The 18,623-nt window shown below is 37.7% G+C and overlaps 2 protein-coding genes across 6 annotated transcripts in view; one reads left to right on the forward strand and one right to left on the reverse strand.

Moving 5' to 3' along the window:
• LOC110952451 (acyl-CoA-binding protein homolog) overlaps nucleotides 1-18,623 on the forward strand; it is a 66,367-nt gene that overhangs the window by 37,414 nt on the left and 10,330 nt on the right. Inside the window, exons 1-5 of one of the 4 annotated variants that reach the window (XM_051956315.1) lie at nucleotides 4,866-5,000; nucleotides 5,705-5,828; nucleotides 5,913-5,975; nucleotides 16,853-16,977; nucleotides 17,068-17,249. In XM_051956315.1, coding sequence (XP_051812275.1) covers nucleotides 4,995-5,000; nucleotides 5,705-5,828; nucleotides 5,913-5,975; nucleotides 16,853-16,977; nucleotides 17,068-17,249 — 500 coding nt within the window. In that variant the 5' untranslated portion in view covers nucleotides 4,866-4,994. Of the gene's footprint in view, nucleotides 1-4,865; nucleotides 5,001-5,704; nucleotides 5,829-5,912; nucleotides 5,976-8,105; nucleotides 8,485-11,175; nucleotides 11,318-16,516; nucleotides 16,641-16,852; nucleotides 16,978-17,067; nucleotides 17,250-18,623 lie in introns of those variants that run through there. The other 3 variants (XM_051956313.1, XM_051956312.1, XM_051956314.1) reach the window with 3 other exon arrangements.
• Nucleotides 1,271-3,736, reverse strand: rpp38 (ribonuclease P/MRP 38 subunit). Of its 2 annotated transcripts, none has more exons than XM_022195978.2 (2): nucleotides 3,611-3,736; nucleotides 1,271-2,584 (listed from the first exon to the last, which is right to left on the reverse strand). In XM_022195978.2, exon 2 carries the CDS (start codon nucleotides 2,569-2,571, stop codon nucleotides 1,705-1,707), a length of 867 nt encoding a protein of 288 aa, XP_022051670.2. In that variant the 5' UTR covers nucleotides 2,572-2,584; nucleotides 3,611-3,736; the 3' UTR covers nucleotides 1,271-1,704. The 2 variants fall into 2 exon arrangements, with proteins under 2 accessions (XP_022051670.2, XP_022051669.2); XM_022195977.2 differs by having other exon boundaries at nucleotides 1,271-2,580; nucleotides 3,611-3,719.

The raw sequence follows: 18,623 nt of genomic DNA on the forward strand, positions 1-18,623 counted from the left end.
AAATAAATAAATGTGGAAATATAAAGAGAAATAAATAAAAGGAAAAAACAAAAGGTAAAAGCAAAGACAAAATTTTCCTATTGATTTATTTCTCTTTATATTTCCACATTTATTTATTTCTCTTTATATTTTCAGATTTATTTATTTCTCTTTGTATTTCCACATTTATTTATTTATATTTCCACATTTATTTATTTCTCTTTATATTTCCACATTTATTTATTTCTCTTTATATTTCCATTTATTTATTTATATTTCCACATTTATTTCTCTTTGTATTTCCACATTTATTTATTTCTCTTTATATTTCCACATTTATTTCTCTTTGTATTTCCACATTTATTTATTCATTTATTTATTTATTTCGTGTTATATTTCTACATTTATTTATGTATTTCTCTTTATATTTCCACATTTATTTATTTAGTTATATTTTGATGTGGCACTCCGGTGACTCCATAACCTTGGGACTAATTTGGGACAAAGTGTGAATAATTTTGAACAGTTTTTGAGCCATTTTAGTGAGTTTATGTCATTGCAGAGACGTCTGGAGTCATTTTGGAGACATTTTTTGTGTTTGGGACAGTTTCAGGCCATTTTCAACAGATTTCATGTGTTTTAGTCCAAAGTTTAAAGGCAGATTTACACTTAATGAACAGTTTGTAGTCATTTGAAAACATTTTAGGATGTTTTGTTTTGACCATTTTTCCTTGTTACTTTTTTAAAAATTCTTATAGACTAATTTTTTAACAGTTTGGGTCTATAATTAGAGCCCTTTAACACTTTTTTTTTTAACACTTTAACACTGCTTCTACATTTTCAGTTTTGATGCTTTGTTGACCAATAGGTTTGGACAATAAGACACTGTAATGTAATTTATATAATAATTTTGAGGCTTCTCCTATCTAAGGAAAAACTGTAGTTCTCAGTAAAGACTTATTAGTCTTTAGCAAATCTTTGAAAACTGATCATTAAAGTCTATTCAATTATAAAATAAAAATATTTATATAAATGGCAACTAAAAATTGTTTGTGGCAACAGTAAAGAATAAATAAATTCCAAACCTGGAGGTCAGGAATTTTTTCAAAAGATGATTAATTGGATCGAAGAAAAAATTGTTCCCCAAAACCTCGATTTTTTAAAAAAAAAAAAAATCTACATTTTTATATTTTAGAATCTGAAAAATTATAAAATTACTTAAATGTTCACATTAAGGCATCATAGGCAGGTCCATTTTGAAAGAAAAGCACCTTGATAAAACAAGCAAAAATCAGTTTCTGTGTCACTTCAGAGCTTGTTTCTTTATTTTTCATTTCTTTAGCAGGATTAGTAACTAATTTCTTCACTTTTACAGGCTGCAGGAGGAAAAAAAACTCCTCAGATTCACTCTCCAGTTGAGCTTTCTGCCCTCTCACCTCAACAAAACCTCATTTCTTCAGCCTTGTTATTTTTGACAGAATTTTTCCCTCTGAGCTTCAAAAATCCTTAAAATAAAACAATCTGAGATGGAAAAAATACTTGAGGCATCACAAGCATTTTAAATGGCTTCGACAAAACCTTTATATTCCCAAAGACTGCCTATTTTTTCTGCTTTTTAAGATTTTAGACATTTTTTTCCAGCTTCAAAAATCCTAAAAAAAAAAAAACGATCTAAGAGGAAACATTCCCACCTAGATTCAAAAATGTTCCAGCAGAGTTTCTGTTTCATTTCACTTTCTGTTTCTTCGGCTTTACTTTCCTTTTCTTTGCAGGATTAGCGACTATTTTCTTGACTTTTAGAGGCTGCAGTGTGCAGGAGGACAGACCCTCCTCAGATTCAGTCTCTAGTTTACGTTTCTGGCCTCTCGCCTCACCAGCTTCCTCCTCCACGCTAACGGGATCTCCAGGTGCATCTCCTGGTGTATCTCCTGGTGTATCTCCTGGTGTATCTCCAGGTGTATCTCCAGGTGCGTCTCTAGCTGCTCCTCCTTGCAGCCAGCTGACCTCCAGTGAAGGAACTCTGGGTCTGATGGCCTCCACGGTGTCCCTGAACACTTCGTCATCGTCGCTGGATTGTTTGAAGCCCAGAGCCAGGACGCTCTTCAGGCCCAGTGGCTCCGACACGCTGTGGCTCAGCCGAGGCACCTGGCAGGCCGGGACGCCTCTGCTCGCGCTCAGAGCGATCAGGTGGTTGGTCATGTGTGGCGGTTTGACGGATTTACACACCAGCAGCAGCCGGAGCTGGTTCCTCTCCAGAGCCTTGGTGACCTCGTTGATGCCGATGGCGAGCTGCCGACGGACCGCCACGTCTGTCCAGCCGTTCCTCCCGGTGTCTGGCTCCTGTCGGCTCACCTGGGGGACATCCTCCGCCACCGGTCTCTGCTCTTTCTTTTTCCTCCACGGCCGAAACACCTTCACCTCCTTCTTCTCGAGGCCTGTAGAACTCAGCTTGTCCTTCAGAGTGTTCAGGATGAAATGCATGTCATCCTGAGGGAGCGGAGTCCACTTTGAGGTGAAGGGGGACGTGAAGGAGGTCTTAGAAGGGGTCTGCCTCTTTAACACCTTCTTGGATGGTTTTCCTGGAGTCGCCATGGCTCGTTTCTAACTAATATAAGAGAAAGTGTAGAAAACAAGAGAAGAAGAAACGGAGTTGCAGAGCAGAATAACTATAGATATGTTTGAGATACATAAACATATTTTTATTCTCTGCTGCTCATTTATTACTTTACAGAACAAGAGGCCACAAGAAAACACCAAACAGGATCAGTTTCTAAAGGAAGGTAATAATCTCAAAGGAAATTCTTGTCAGATGTTGCTCAGAAATCGATTTCTAAATAAAGGTCTTGAATCTAGTATAATACTGAAATAAAATGATTTAAAACATTTCACCAAAAAGTTTTGATAAAATAAAATCCTGCACCTGAAAAATAATAAAGTGAAATGTTGCACCTGAAAATGAGTTAAAAGCAAAACTGCACCTAAATATTACACCTAAAATTACTGCACCTAAAACAAATGATGCAGATGGAATATTGAAAATTTTAAAGAAAATGAAATATGGCACCTGAAATAGATAAAAATGAAATGCTGCAACTAAAAATTTTAAACAAAAAAACCCCAAAATATTGCAGCTGAAAAATGAGATAAAATGAAATACTACACCTAAAATAAAATAACATTAATAGTGTTGTACATGAAAATGAAATGTTGCACATTTAATCAAAATACTGAAATAAAAAAATTAAACACTTTTAATATTAAAAGATTAATCTTTATAGCATAAAATGGGTTCAGGAGGTTATAAACGAATATGTTGAGACTTTAGGGGGTTTCCATGGTTCTGTTTAAATATATATATATAAAATGTCTCCTGCGGTTTGTAATTTAATCAAGAAACAACCTGACATCTGATAAGAAATTAATGCTAAGATAAGTTTGGGATGATCTATAAACTCTCAAACTACACGACCTAAAACATTACAACGAGAACTACTTTCTACTTTTTTCTAACGTCCACACAGATTCATGCCGTCAAACTAAAAAATTAAATTAAATTCAGATGATTTTCACCTTCAATAAAAACCTGCAGGTTTGTTCTCGAATCAACAAAACAAGAATCGCGTCATTTTACCTGATTTAAACGCAGCTGCAGCTCTTTTATTTCTGTTATTTTCACGCGTTTATTACAACAGCACGACAGAAGCACTGGGCGCCGCCATCTTGTTTGCATTGAAATAACTTTATTTAACTAATGTATCCGAGGAATCAACCAGCGCCCCCCAGCGGCGAAGAGGCAGAACTACAGGTTACATTCCACAGACGTTTCTGAAAAGGGAAATTTGAGGCTGTTTGAACAACAAAATCTCAGCAACTATTAAAGATAAAAGCCTGCAATTTTCACTGTCTTTTCTTATCATGTCAGTGATCCAGAATCCACAATATTGGGCAAATAAATCAAACAATTTCTGATTTTGAGTGGGTTAAATATGAAAAAAAGAAAAGTCCCATCTTCGAGCACATTACAAAAATAAATGATAATGCAGAATCAACTAGTGATGATACTTTCTGAACCATATGTAGCTGCATTTCAGAATATATAAAACTGAACACATAGAATACTGTTAATATGAAATAATATGTTATTTTTGCACCAGACAATCCTAAACTTTTTGCTAAATAATCTAATCTAAATAAAACTCAGTTCTGACTTAAGTATAATAGTCAGCTGTATACAAATAGAAATAAAATCATCTTTTTTCTCATATTATGGATCTGTTTTTTTCATTTTCATACTAATTTTTTATCAGAGTTACAAATATTCATCAGTTCTATAAATAGTTTTCTACCATTAAACTCTTTTTAATAATTTACTACACAATTTAATTTTTAATGAAAAATAAGTAAAATTCTCAGATTACAGCTTCTTAAATGTGGATGTTTCTTTTTTTTCTTTCCTCTGTGGCATTAAATCAACTTCTGACATTTTACAGACACAAAATATTCGATGAAACTGTAACAACTGTAGAAATATCTCTGATTGCAGCTTTTTAAATGTGGATTTTTTTCTTTTTTTCTTTCCTCTGGGACAGTAAATCAACTTCTGACATTGTATACACAAAAAATAATCGATTTAATAAAAAAAATGTAAGTAAAAAAATCTCACAAATCTCAGTTTGCAGCTTCTTAAATGTGAATATTTTCTGTTTTCTTTACCCCTCTGTGACAATAAATCACCTTCTGACATTTCATAATTAAAAAACTAATCAATTAATGATGAAAATCGTCCGCAGTTTAATTTACAGTGAAATTAATGACTTACAGCATCTGCCATGTCATCGCCCCATATTATGACAGCGGTGTGTCGCAGTGAGTGAGAGCTTCGGCAGCCAATCAGCGCCTTCGTCCCCTCCCCTGCTGCTCTCCGATTGGCTCCGAATCCTGCCTCCATCAGCTGCGGTACTAACAGAGCAGTTAGAAACCTTCCAGAACAAACGACATCTTCCGCATCCACCACCATGACTCTGCAGGTAACTAACAAGCTTTAATTTGCATGTTTATTGTTTACTATCTGCAGCTTTAATCGCCCGGAAGTGAATTGACTTAATAACGCATCATGTGTCGCTGCTGCGTTCACGCCATCTACTGAAAGTGCTGTCATCCATCTTTGACTGTGTGTGATGGAAGATGAATAAACGTATTTATCCCGTGACTCTGCGGTCCTGATGCTGCACCTGCACTTTATTTACTGCCTGTTAAAGCAGGAAACGACCAGAAAACAGCATAATTAAGCAGTAAATAATGCATGATTTGGTTTAACTCAACTGAGAAAATGGAAAAAAAACTTCCTTTTTTGAGTCTTTGCAGCATTAAAATCACTTTTCAGGATATAATGCATTTTATTGTATAGATTTCAGTGGGTTTCTAAGTGTCCTGAGTGCTGATTAACTGTCCTACAACGTCCCAGATCCTTTGTGGAGCAGATTATTCAAGTGGGCAGAATAAAAAGCCCATTGTTTAGGTCCAACTTGTGCACAAATCGGTTTCCCAGGCTTTGCCCCCCCATGCCCAGAATACCAGATTTCCCATTCAGTGTGACTAATTAACATGCACAGTGTCAGATTATGTAATTACTATACATTCCTGCTGCACCACAGAGAAGAAAAACCTCCAATCTGCTGCTTCCTCTGACCTAAAATGATGCTTTAAAGCCTCCTAATGTGTCCACCTGCAGGCTGATTTTGAGAAAGCGGCAGAAGATGTGAAGAAGGTGAAGACGAGGCCGACGAACGAGGAGCTGCTGGAGCTGTACGGCCTTTACAAGCAGGCGACTGTGGGAGACATTAACACTGGTATGGCTTCCTACACGTGAACAAGCACTTCCATGCAGATTTCACTTTAAATTCACCACATTTCTCTTCCTTCTGATTCTGCAGATCGACCAGGACTGACGGACCCAAAGGGAAAAGCAAAGTGGGACGCCTGGGAGGGCAGGAAAGGTAACAAGTTAGAAATGAAGTGGAAGATAGCAGCGTTCTCAGCAGAGCTCAAGATTTATACAATGTTCTAACATGTGGTGATTTACTCTCTGCAGTTTCAAAGTTCAAAGGTTCAAAGGTTTTTTATTGTCATCGATATAACAACTAGAAGCACAGCATTTCCAGCACCGCAATAAGTAAGCTGTAATAGAATAAATAAGTAGACTTTCATAAATAAGTTGACCTAAATTAAGAGCTCAGACAACAAAAGAAAGAAATCTAAAATGCTAAAAACAACAATACATACTTTTTCCAGGACACACTGTATGGATGATCAGCCACAGTGCAACGGCGGTGATCGAGTTCTGTCTCACTTTTTCTTCGCTGTGGGCTCATTTTTCTCTGCTATATAAAGTCCTGCACCTCTAAGGAAGCAGAACAAGCATGAAAAAGGAGAGAGAACATGAAAATGTGCAGCATGATACAAGTAGAATGCCATAAATGATTACAAATACTGACCGTAAAGTACAGTAAAATGCTAAAATTTGGAGAAAAAATGTCCTGGAATCTACATTTTCCTACAAATGTTACCAGCGCTGGAGAAATAAATTGTGACTCTAGAAATAAGTCACAGAATTTGTGATTGTTGGTTTGCAGCTGAGTCACTCGTTGATTCAAGCTTGCAGCAAGAAGCTCAGAATTTTTGTCATTTTACAGAACTTGGTTGCAACAAAGTGTTTATTTTTGCTAAATTTTGAACCAAGACATGCAGGATAATATGTTTTTTTTTTTTTTTGGCAATTTTAAGCTTGGACTTTGTTACATTTTTCCCACAGACAGTTCAAGGACAGTCTGAAAGTTGATATCTTTGTAATAAAATTGAAATTCTGCAATGCTACAATTTTGTTTATCAGAAGCGACGTACATCTGAGAGTAGATACAACACAAGCAAGGATCTAGTCAGGAGAAAACAACCTGGATAAGAGCCTTAGTGTGATAACTGTGTAGAGCACAGTGAATGACAATGGTACTGCGATTTTGGCAGAAAACGTGTCTTCTGTGATGTTCAGTCTTGGTGCTGAAATGTGTAAAAATCCTTCCTTAAATCGCTTCACACAACTCAAACTATGTCTCTGCCAGTTAAAACCTGTTGAAAATGAAATGTCACGACGTCCGACCTCGTTAGATGGTGACTTCTACAGAAAAATGACCGGGACTTGAAGCAGACAGCAAGTTCTGATGCCGTCAGATGAACAGAAAGGTCTGGAGAGAGCTTCAGAGTTCTGGGGATGCTGTTAGTTTCACAAATCTTTGGTCAAACATGAGGTTGCTCTGATTAGCCCTCGTGTCGTCCTGCATGTAGTCAAACTGACCCCTTTTAAAGTTTGAAAATGTGGAGAAAAAAACAGATTTTCACAGTGAAATTTTCCACATTTTCAACATTTTTGGGAAATTTTTGAACATGGTTTGGTGGGAAATAAAGGAAATGTAAAAAATATGTTTTATTTAAGAACATTCACAAAAATCAACCAAAATCCAGCGACACTCACTGGATCTTGGTTGATTTTGTTCTGAATGTTCTTAAAGAAAGTATTACAAGTTTTACTGATATGTATGTAATCACTTTAGATATTTTTAGGATTTCTTTGGAAGATTTTTATTCATTTTTTGAAAATATTTACAAGAATTTTCTTGCCAAGTTTTTTTTTTTTTTTTTAAAGGAATTATTGGAATTTTCTTCCCGAAATTTTTACAAGTTTTCAGAAATTTGGGGCATTTTTTTTGCTGAATTTTTTTTTTTTTTTTCAGACAAGGAAATAAATAAATAGAGACAACAGGAGGGTTAAAGCACTAAAGGAAACATGAAACGTGATCATGAAGGCAGCTATTTTTAGTCTTGTGCCCTTTATGCCAAACTTTACAGCAATCTGTCCAGTAAATTTAAAAATATTTCACACAATAAATGAAAAATTTAATCCAGTCTTGGCTCTAAAAAAAGATCAATCTCAAATTTCAAACCATCCAGCAGCTGTCTAGATGTTTCACTGCAGACAGAAGTGGCATTTCATCCAACATACCGCTTCAATCCTGCACAGCTAAAGCAGCAAACATAGTTTTTAAAAATCATTTTTCTTCTACTTTCTCCTCCAGGAATGTCCAAGGACGACTCCATGTCCGCCTACGTTAAGCTGGCTACAGAAATCATCAGTAAATACGGGATGTAAGACTCATAATGAGCTGAAGACACAGAATTAATGCAATAAATGACTCCTGACTACTAGTTCAGTTACTAATACAAAGCTGCTGCTTTTACAACTAGCAGCCTTCTGCTTCCAATAATGTGATTTTTCTGTTTTTTTACATAGTTTCTGATGAATTCATGCTCTTGAACAACTTCTATGCATTCTTAAAAGTTAAAACACTAACCTTTAATAGCTGATTTCATATAAACTGTACTTCGAATCAAAACAAGAGAAACTAAATGCCGTCAAATGTGAACGTTTTCAAAATTAAACTTCTTTCTGCATCATTTTTGTGTAAATTGTGCTTCTTTGTTGACTGTTAATTGTGTTCGGCTGAACTTTGTTGGCACCAATTTTTACTTGAGCTGCAGAGTTTCATCTAAAGAATATTTTAAGGGTATTTATAATTTCAAATGTTCCTTTAAAAATTATCTAACATGAAAGCTTTTCACTGCAGCTTTAAAAGGATGTTTGAGGGAAGTTTTTGCGCCTACAGATGCTGATATATGATAACAAACGGAGAACAAAACATCCAGAAAATGTTTTCAAGCTGTTATTGAGGTCTCAGATGACTTTAACATAATGTTGCTGTAATGTTAAACATTAACAGAGACAGAACATTTTACCTGCAATATTCTGGGGATGCTTTTTAGGTTAAAGGTTATCAGATGTTCTGTTAAACATTCTTACAGTGATAACGGAAGAAGAACGCTCTCATTGCAACATCCAACAATGTTGTCATTAATATTTTTAAAGCAGCTTTGCAGAACATTTTTATACCTTTAATTTAAAACATTACTGGAGCTTTGCAGAACTTTACTATAACGTTTTTAGAACAGAAAGATTCTTCCATGGTGGGACCCTGTTTGCATCATTTACATTAAAATCCTGTTAGACTGAAATCAGCTGTGATTGGCATGAACAGGAGGATTGGTTGCAGTTGCAGCAGAGTTTAAGCTAGATTAAAAACAAATAATGCAACTTGCTCTGTAAAATTTCCTAAAATGTAATCCTGTGGATGTCCACATACATTATTAGTGTTAAAAGTAGCCTCTTAATAATTCAGTCACCTCATAAGTAATGACAGATTCCTCTCATCAGCTGCTTTTAACGCTGAGAAGTATTGATCCTCATACCAGGAAGAAACTACCAAGAACTTTTTGAATGATAGTAGACAGCATTTTCTCAAAAAAAAGTGACAGTTTTCAGAAATATGCATAATTTTGGGCATTTTATTTTTAATAAAAATGCAAAAACAACACAGAAATTCATCATGAACATCTTTAGCACAATGTCTTAGCCTCTTTTATCTCTTGTTTATGTAATTTTCAGCCAGAAGAAACCTACTGGTGAAATAAAAATACACTACAAACCTAAATTTGGCATGTGTGTGAATACTTTATGGCTTTATTGTAAATAATATAGACTGCAGGCCAGCTTCCAAACCAAACCCCTGTTTATGTCGTTCAGTTTACAACTTTGATATGACTTTATGGCCTTTAAAGGGATAGTTCGGGATTTTTGAAATGAATCTGTATGGCATCCCCGTCAGCAGTGTTGTTTATTCACACAGACTTACTGCCGACAGCGTCCAGTGAGCAGAGATCCTGTCCGGTTTTGGTCCAGACGAAGGTAGTCCGGCAAGTTTGCTGGGGTCACGAAAATAAAGCGTTTTCTTCTCAAACCAATATGTGTTCGAAAGAGTGATATATTTGCATTACAAAACCGTTGTCCACGAAAAAGTCAGACCTCGTAAACGCTTGGCACTATTTTCTCTCCCTTCATATCACTCCGCGCTGCCTCCAGCTGGCAGCCGCGCAGGTTTCACTTTGTTTACTGCTCGTAAAGTTAACAACAACATGTCTGACTACGACAGCGACGATGAATATATTGACTTCAGCATTCAGCCAAGGGGACATCTTTATGAACCTGAATATACTGAAGCCGAAATTCACCAGATGGAGTTAGAACGGGCACTCCTTCAGAGTGTCTAATCCGGCCCACAGGACGACTCTGCAAAGTGTAAAAATTACAGAGAAGACATTAACTGCTAATTTTAAACTATTTCTACACCATGACAAGTTGTATGGATCATAAAGTGAAATACTATGTCATTCAGTTTCAGATACCTGGGGATAAAGGCTTTGTGCCTTTGTAGACACACTGTGATGTGGTAGTTGTAATGTGTAAATTAATGCACTAAAACAAAGGGGAAAATGTGGAATGTTATTTGTAGGTTATCAACAAAAGTCACTATGAATCCAAATTTGGTGTGGTTATGTATGGAATTTGGGGCTTACATGATGTTGACGGCACACCTGCTTCCAAACCAAACCCTGCTTATTTAGTTTAATTTCCAGTTTGGATTTGACTTTATGGCCTCACTGAGCTCTTTGATTTTGACTGACTAGAGAACTACTATTCTCAGTTTATAATGTATTAAAATGCTGTCGAACAAGGTTGAAGTTACAAGGAACATCTGGAATGGCATAAAAGCTGCACTGGGTCACAAAACGCTGACAATTTTATGTAAAAATGTACAGAAACAGTACAGAAATAGATCAAATACATTATTACTATCTTTAACATAATATTGTCTTTCCATATCATTTTCAGCCAAAAGAAACCTGTTGGTCAGATGAAAAATCTCCCTGTAAATCAAAGCCGTTTTAAGGTCAACCTGTCCTTACAATAATCGTTTGCCTTTGCTGTTGGATAAGGTGACCTGTGTCACTGACCTCTTGCTCTGTTTACCTTCCTGCACATTCTACTTTAACAGGACCTATAAATTAATATATCAATTTTTTTTTTTTTTTTTTTTTTTATATAGGGTCCTGTGGTTGTGGTACATGAATCCACCTGTCATCTGTCTGCAGCCTGAACTCGCCTTTAGAGCTTCGTTTGTTTGTTAATTTATTTATTTATTTCAACCACAAAATGTAGGTCAACCGCCGGCGCATGCTCAGTACGGCGGTACGGTCGTCCCAGTTCAGTGGGATAAAGGTGAAGCGCTGCAGGGAACACAAACACACCGACCGAGCCGGTGAAACGAGACAAACCCTCCGTGTTTTCCGCTGTCTGTGAATGCAGTGAGCCGCGTTTAACGTCTTCCCAGAGAAGGTGAGCTGACGGAGCTAACGGGGAAGTTTAGCGGTGAAGTTAAAGTTAGCTAAGAGGCTACATGTCAAAGTGTTGTTGTTGGTTGAGACGTTAGCGGAAGCTAATGTTACTAACGGGTCACCGAAAACTGCTTTTAATCAGCAATAAACTGCTGTACTGCAGCAGACTGAAGCAGTTTAGCAGTATCTATCACGGTTAAATTCGCAAATAAGTCGTTTTTAGCAACGTTTATCAAGTTGTGTTGTCTTTAAACGAGCTAATTATAGATAGAAATACGTAGAAGCTGCATTGATTCTGAGCCAGGATCTGATGGCATTCTGCAGCCTTCTTTATTTAACCTGCTCTGGGTTCTGCATGAACCGATCCAATGCTTTTTAATAGCTGTGACTGCTTTAAAGAGATAATTTAACTCATAAAATGCACATTTTCATTTGCCATAAAGTCACTATAACTCCTACGTTACAACTGAAAAGTTATTAATGCATCAAAATGACGTGATTTCATACATGAAGATGATATTTTAAAGATCTCAATACACAGGAAGAATGAAAATGAGATTTTCTCTTTATTTTATATGTAAAACCCCTCCATAAATCATTCTAAATGAGAATATTAAACACACCAAACAGATGCAGCCTTTCCCCCTGTAATCTAGGGATGCAAATAGCAGTTGTTTTCATTGCTGGCTTATCTGTTGATTATTTTTCTGGGTAAATACATGAGTTCTTTGGTTAATAAAATGTGAAAAAATAGTGAAAACTGTCAGTTATATATTCTCAAACCCCAGGCTGACATCCTTAAATGTCCAAAGATATTCTAATTACTGTCACAGAGGAGTAAACAAACCAGAAAATATTCACATTTAATATGCTGGGCTGAGAAAAGCCGGACTCAAGCCAATTATTCAGTCATCAGAATAGTCGGCAATTCACTGAACAGCTGACAATTAATCGTTGCAGCTCTGGTATAATGTGAAATGTCAGGTCTGATCATATTTCTTTGGCTACAATTATTCAGTTACATTCATTAAGACAAACCCTTGTTCTTGTCACAGGCATAAAGTTCTGTGCCTTTCCTTGTTTAGACTGATTCAGATAAAAGCAGCTGTGGGCGTGCAGAAGCAGGAATCTGTTTTTCCTACAATTCCTCAGTGATGTCAGCTGCAACCACAGCCGAGAACCAACATCTAACACTGAATATAAAGCATGTCTGGCACTAAAGCTTCTCATAGAAGTACTAAAACGCACTGAAGAGCTGCTCCACCAGAGTATTTATTATGCAAAACATGCTGTGGAGAATATGCAAAGTGTGAAGATGTACAAGAATAATAATATAGTGAAAAAAATACAGTTCAGGGTTCTCACCAGAAATTTTTTTCAGCGTAACGACAGGTCCTCCCATACGCGCGTGCGCACGCACAGTAGTCGGGAACGCGCATGTGCGTATGCGCAATAGACGGGAACGGGTCAATCGACATGAAAGTACGGCTGAGGTGGGGAGACATAAACTAACCTAGATAGGCACCCAGTCGATAAAAACAAACGCACATGGCGTTATCTGTCAAAATAACAGCATAGCGGCCCTAATCACAGTGTTAACTCTTCCTGTTCGGCCCCCGACCGTGGTCAGGAAGCCCGGGGTTAACCCCCTTCACTTCATCAGCAGCCGTAGAGGCAAAGACACAGGAGCCCAGCCGTATCGAAGAACACTGCAGCCTTTATTGTCTATCAACAGTGGCTGAACCAGGCGTAAACTAACCGTGACGTCACCCGTTGGTTTCAACGGCGAGAAAATGAAGCCTGGATTTTGCTACTTCCTGGTCGCCGTTTTGGATTTTTTGGAGCCAGTGACGTAAAAAGTGTCATCAAACAGGCTGGACCGGAGAGCAACTAGGGGCAGGATTGGCTGAGGACTCTCTTATCCCGCCCACGTTTTGCCGCAGAGGCTTCTGTTGCTGTCAATCATTCCAGACAAGACTGTCTATCAAGTATAGCCACGCCCCCTGGCTCCGCCAACTTTAACGAGTTATTTAAAATTCAGTATTGATTTATTTTAAGATCGGCCACCTGATCTCTCATTTTGACCATGAAAACTAACGGGGAAAAAATCCTGAGCTGTAGAACATCAGTCTATCAAATTTTATTTTTTCAAAAAATGAATTGGGGTCTATGGAGAAAAAGCTTTTTGGAGCCAGCCCTAGCGGACGGTGTGATATTGCAAGTTTCTGACACTTCCGGGTTTGCTTCAATTCTGGAGCCAGATGCTACGTCCACTTTATATACAGTCTATGGGCTGAACCGCACAGTACCGCCAACCCAGCAACTACACACCTTCTCTCCTCCTCTACCGAACTGCCGTCTCTCTCGCTTGCGCTGCATTCTCTCGCTCTCCTCCTCTCTCACACTCACACACGCTGCTCTCTCTCCCTCTCTCATGACGGAGCCACACACTCTCATAACAATATTTTAAACCGTTACGACTGCGTAACGGGCCATTGCGACTGCGTAACGGGCCATTACGACTGCGTAACGGGCCATTACGACTGCGTAATGGGCCGTTATGCTGAAATGCGCTGGCGAGAACCCTGCAGTTTGCAAAATCACAAAACAACTTGCATATATTCAAAAACTACTTCCATCTATAAAATGTCAACATAACATTAAATAGCAAAATGTCTATTTTTATAGTTATTTGATCTATAAAATGTCAGAAAATGGTTTAGTGTCATAGAGGAAGAAAAAACAAGGAAATATTCACATTTAAGAGGCTGTAATCAGAGACTTTAGACTTTTTAAAATAAATTACTCAAAATATACAGAAGAAAATACTCAGTGTAAAGATCTAAAAAATCTATAATTAAAAACTGTACAGTGTGCAAAATCCCTTGCATAAATTCAGTGTGCAAAAAACAACTTTCAACATCTAAAACCTCAATATAACGGTGAATAGAAAAATATCTGTCTATTGATTCATTTGTCGATGCTTTTCTTGATTAACTGATGAGTTGTTTGGTCCATAAAATGTCAGAGAGTGGTTTACTGTCATAAAAGAAGAAAGAAACAAGGAAATATTCACCTTTGAAGAGGCTGCAATCAGAGAATTTAGCCTTTTTAAAACAGATTACTCAAAATATACAGAAGAAAATACTCGGAGTGTGAAAATGTGAAGAAATCTATATGAAAAAAATGTACAGTGTGCAAAAAAGTACTTGCATACGTAAAATCTCAAGATTTTAGAGCAAGTTAACAAAATATTTGTGATGTGTACTGCAGAATAAACGGAGAATATGCAGAGTGCAAAGATGTAGGAAAATCCATAATTATAAACTGTACAGTGTGGAAAATGACTTGATAATTTTAAGTGTGATAAAAACCTTGCATATCCGATATCTCAAGATAACATTAAATAGAAAAATATAAACATATGGGTGCAACTAGCAATTATTCTCACTATCAATTCTGATTATTCAGTTGGTTGATGCTACAGGTACGGACCCGTACCTGTAGCATCTGTACTAGAGGTACGGACCCGTTAAGGTCACTGAAGAGCTGGCGCCGGTTAACTACTATTTGCTGCACATTACAGGCAGTTTATATGAATGACTTTGACGGCGAACATTGTATAATTTAACCAAAAATACACCGTCTCCTCTCACACTTTAGACATTGCAGTTTTTACGCTTTTAGACGCCGTGTCTAAATTGTTTGAAGTCCAGTTCCTATTAAGTAGTTTACCGCGTTCAGTGGTGGAAGCGGCTGACGAACTCCATTGCAAATGTTCCCATTTAATTTCGGACGCTAATTTACAAGATAAAGTTAAGGATGTCGAATATGAAACAAACACTCGTGAATGGTGAGGAGCAGCTCTTTAATTCGGCATGAATTAAAAAAACCCACAAACTCGATTTACTGTGATATTGTGAGATTTGTTTGTGGTGATGTAAATTAGCCATTCAACAGAGTCCGCTAACATTAAAGTGACTGACGTGCAGTGTCTGTGTTGCCAGACGTAGAAAATACGTCAGGGTTTTGTTCAGGTTGTTAATATGTAATAGTCTGTCGCTACTTTTGAAGGTAAAAAAAAATACTTATAGTTTGCTGGCTGTTAGTTCCGCCATTTGTTTTGTTTGCTGTTTGTGCTTTATTAGAACAGGGTCACGTGAATAAAAAGTTTTGCTATTTTTAATAGTAGTGCTGATTTCAACCCCCAAATCGCTGTCCGTGAAAAAGTCAGATAATGATATTTATAAGACATTATGCATGATAGAAAAGAGAACAGCAGATGACTGACATGACAGGCTCGGCACGCAGATTCACCTCGAATCACGGAAGCGCCTTCATCACTCGGATTACCAAACCGGCTCATTAATATTTATGTCCGTCGGATTACCAGCCAATCACAAAGCGCGTTCATCAGCCGGCTCATTAATATTCATGTACGTCTCATTAATATTTATGATAAGGGAAAGTGCCGTATCCGTAGGCCACAGGCTACGGGTACGGGTCCGTATCTGTAGACACTACCTTTTTATTAAACTGTCGATGCCCTCAAAAAGCTCAGAAATGGTTCTAAATGAGGACTTTATTTCGTCAAACCAGGAACCCGAAACCAAAAGGTATTACAGTGACGTAAAATACGAGGAACTGTCACATCTGAGTTACTAAAACAGTGAACCTTTCTTGAAGAATTGAATTCTAAATGTATTATCCAATCATATAATTGTTTCAGGTAAAATTTAACACCTGTGAAAATGCACACTATTTTTTTTTCTGTATACATTTCAATGCATTTTAGATTTTTTTTTGGCTATTTATGAATATGGACAGTTTTGTAACAACTTCACAAAATATATACTTTTACACGTGCTTAAATGTATAAATGTGAAAATTATATGTAAAGTATGTGATTTATAGAAAATTATTTAAAATCTTTGTGAGGATGATGGTAAAGTAAAACTTTGTATTTTACACAACCTATACAGAGATATAGTATATAGAAATATAAAGAAGACTAGCTGCTTTTGATGTGTGCTTTGACTTGTATGTATACAAAAGACAAACTGAAGTGTTTGATTTGTTTTATAAATATGTAATTTGCAAGCACAACTTAAGATTCTGCAAATAAGGTAATGTCTTATAAGTGATATAAAGCAAGAAAAGCCTCAGTTTCTTATCAGTGTAATATTTATTTGTTTTACAGGAAGAAAAGATGGCGAACCATTTGTCAGGGTCTCTGCCTGAGCGCACCTTCCAGTACCAAAGCAGCCTTCCACCACTGCCTGTCCCATCCCTAGAGGGCAGCCTCTCTAAATACCTAGAAGCGGGTAGGATGTCGTTCAGCTTCAAGCTTTTGTAAAAAACACACATAATTCCATGAGGTATTTCATAGTTTTGACATCTTCAGCTTTGCTCTGCAGTGTAGAAAACAGTAAAAATGAAGGAACACCCCTTCAATGAGTAGGTGTATCCAAATGTTGGACTTATTTTGTCCAGTTATGCAATCTGATTGACATTTTCTGTTCTCATTGTGCTCCAGTTCGTCCCTTTGCTTCTGAGAAAGAGTTTAAAGCCACTGCAGACATTGTGAGGAAATTCCAAGAGGGTGTCGGCAAAGAGCTGCACCAGAAGCTGCTGCAGAGAGCCAAAACAAAGAGGAACTGGGTGTGTAGCCGGGCCTTGTTTTGGTCTTCAGCGTGTCCTCTTCATCCATTTATTTAGTTTTACTCAACTTACCGTTTTTCTGCTCTCCAGCTGGAAGAATGGTGGCTGGACGCGGCCTATCTGGAGTCTCGCATTCCGGCTCAGCTGAATGTGAACTTTGCCGGGCCGGCGCCCTACCTGGAGCACTGCTGGCCGCCTGCAGAGGGAACTCAGCTGCAGAGAGCCAGTGTTAACATATGGCACACACTGCAGTACTGGAACCTGATCCGCACGTAAGACGAGCTCACACACATCTCTATGAGCCGGGTGTCTGTGGTGTGTTTAGCTCAGGTTACTCTACTGTTTACAGGATGACACATACAGTTTACACACGCCTGTAAAGACCATCACGGCAGGCTCGAGTTCCCAATGACTCACATGAAACACATGCATGTTGGTCACAAAGATCTGGTCTTTCATAGATTTATTGCAGGTCTTACATGACAAAATCTTTTGGGTCACAATATACATACAGCAGTTCCAATATTTGGTTAATTGTCCTTTGGTCTTTTTCACCTCAACCAGGAGCTTCTAGTTTATCTTTCACTCCTCTGGACAGAATTGTTTCACTTCAACTCAATTTGTTATCTTTCTTACTCAGACTTGTTTCTTCATCAGTCCACAGGTTCTTGACGGGTTTAATTCAGGACTTTGTGGAGACCAGGCTAAACCCTTCACTCGAACCTGATTGAACCATTTATTTAGCATGTCTGATGTGTGTTTCGGCTCATTGTCTTGTTAAAACTAAGGCTAGTCTGAACAGCAATTTCTGGGCTCCGGATACTCGGGCCAAATTAATGACAAATATCCAAGTATTCGGATCTCAAAATTAATATTCAGATACCACCACAACGACCGAATATTCAGGTCCAGGTCAGCCTTCTGCTGATGGTTTTAGGTGTTCATGAAGAATGTGGAGGTAATCCTCCTCCTTCATTATTCAGTTCACTTTGTTTAAAGCTCCAGTTCCACAGAGCATGATTCTGCCACCACCATGCTTGATGGTAGGTTTGGTGTTCTTGGATCTTTTGCGGGATCTTTTCTTTGTCCATGTGATCAGCAGCAGACTTTAAGGTTCTGCTTCTAGAGGAAGAACTTCCTTCTTCATGGATCCTCTGAGCTCATGTTGATGTAAAACCCTGTGGACACTGACAGCTGTGTTCCAGCAGATTAATCATTTATTCAGACCTGCTTTTTGCTGGTTCTTGTTTGACTCCTGACCATCCTGACCAAGCAGCAGGAAGTGGTAGTTTGTGGGGTTTTTTTCTTGATTGTGACCATAACACAACTGGAACATGAAATTTGTCTTTACAAACAATGGTTTGCACAGAGGATTTTGGGAAGTGTCTTTCAGAAATGGCTTCAAGTGACTTTCTGACTTGTTCACATCAATAATTTGCTTTTTCAGGTCTGCACTCTGATTCTTAGACTTTCCCACTGTAGTGTTTGTGTCTGAATCTATTGAGGGAATCAGATGGATTCTGTTTAAATTGGCTCAGAGGAGTCAGCAGCTGTAGTCAAACATAAGACGTTAAACGTCAATAAACACCAACAGAACTTTCTGGCCTATTGTACACTCTTGGCTCGCAGGCTCATACTACTGAACT

Source organism: Acanthochromis polyacanthus, chromosome 12, assembly GCF_021347895.1.
Source record: "Acanthochromis polyacanthus isolate Apoly-LR-REF ecotype Palm Island chromosome 12, KAUST_Apoly_ChrSc, whole genome shotgun sequence".
NCBI classification, from domain to species: Eukaryota; Metazoa; Chordata; class Actinopteri; family Pomacentridae; genus Acanthochromis; species Acanthochromis polyacanthus.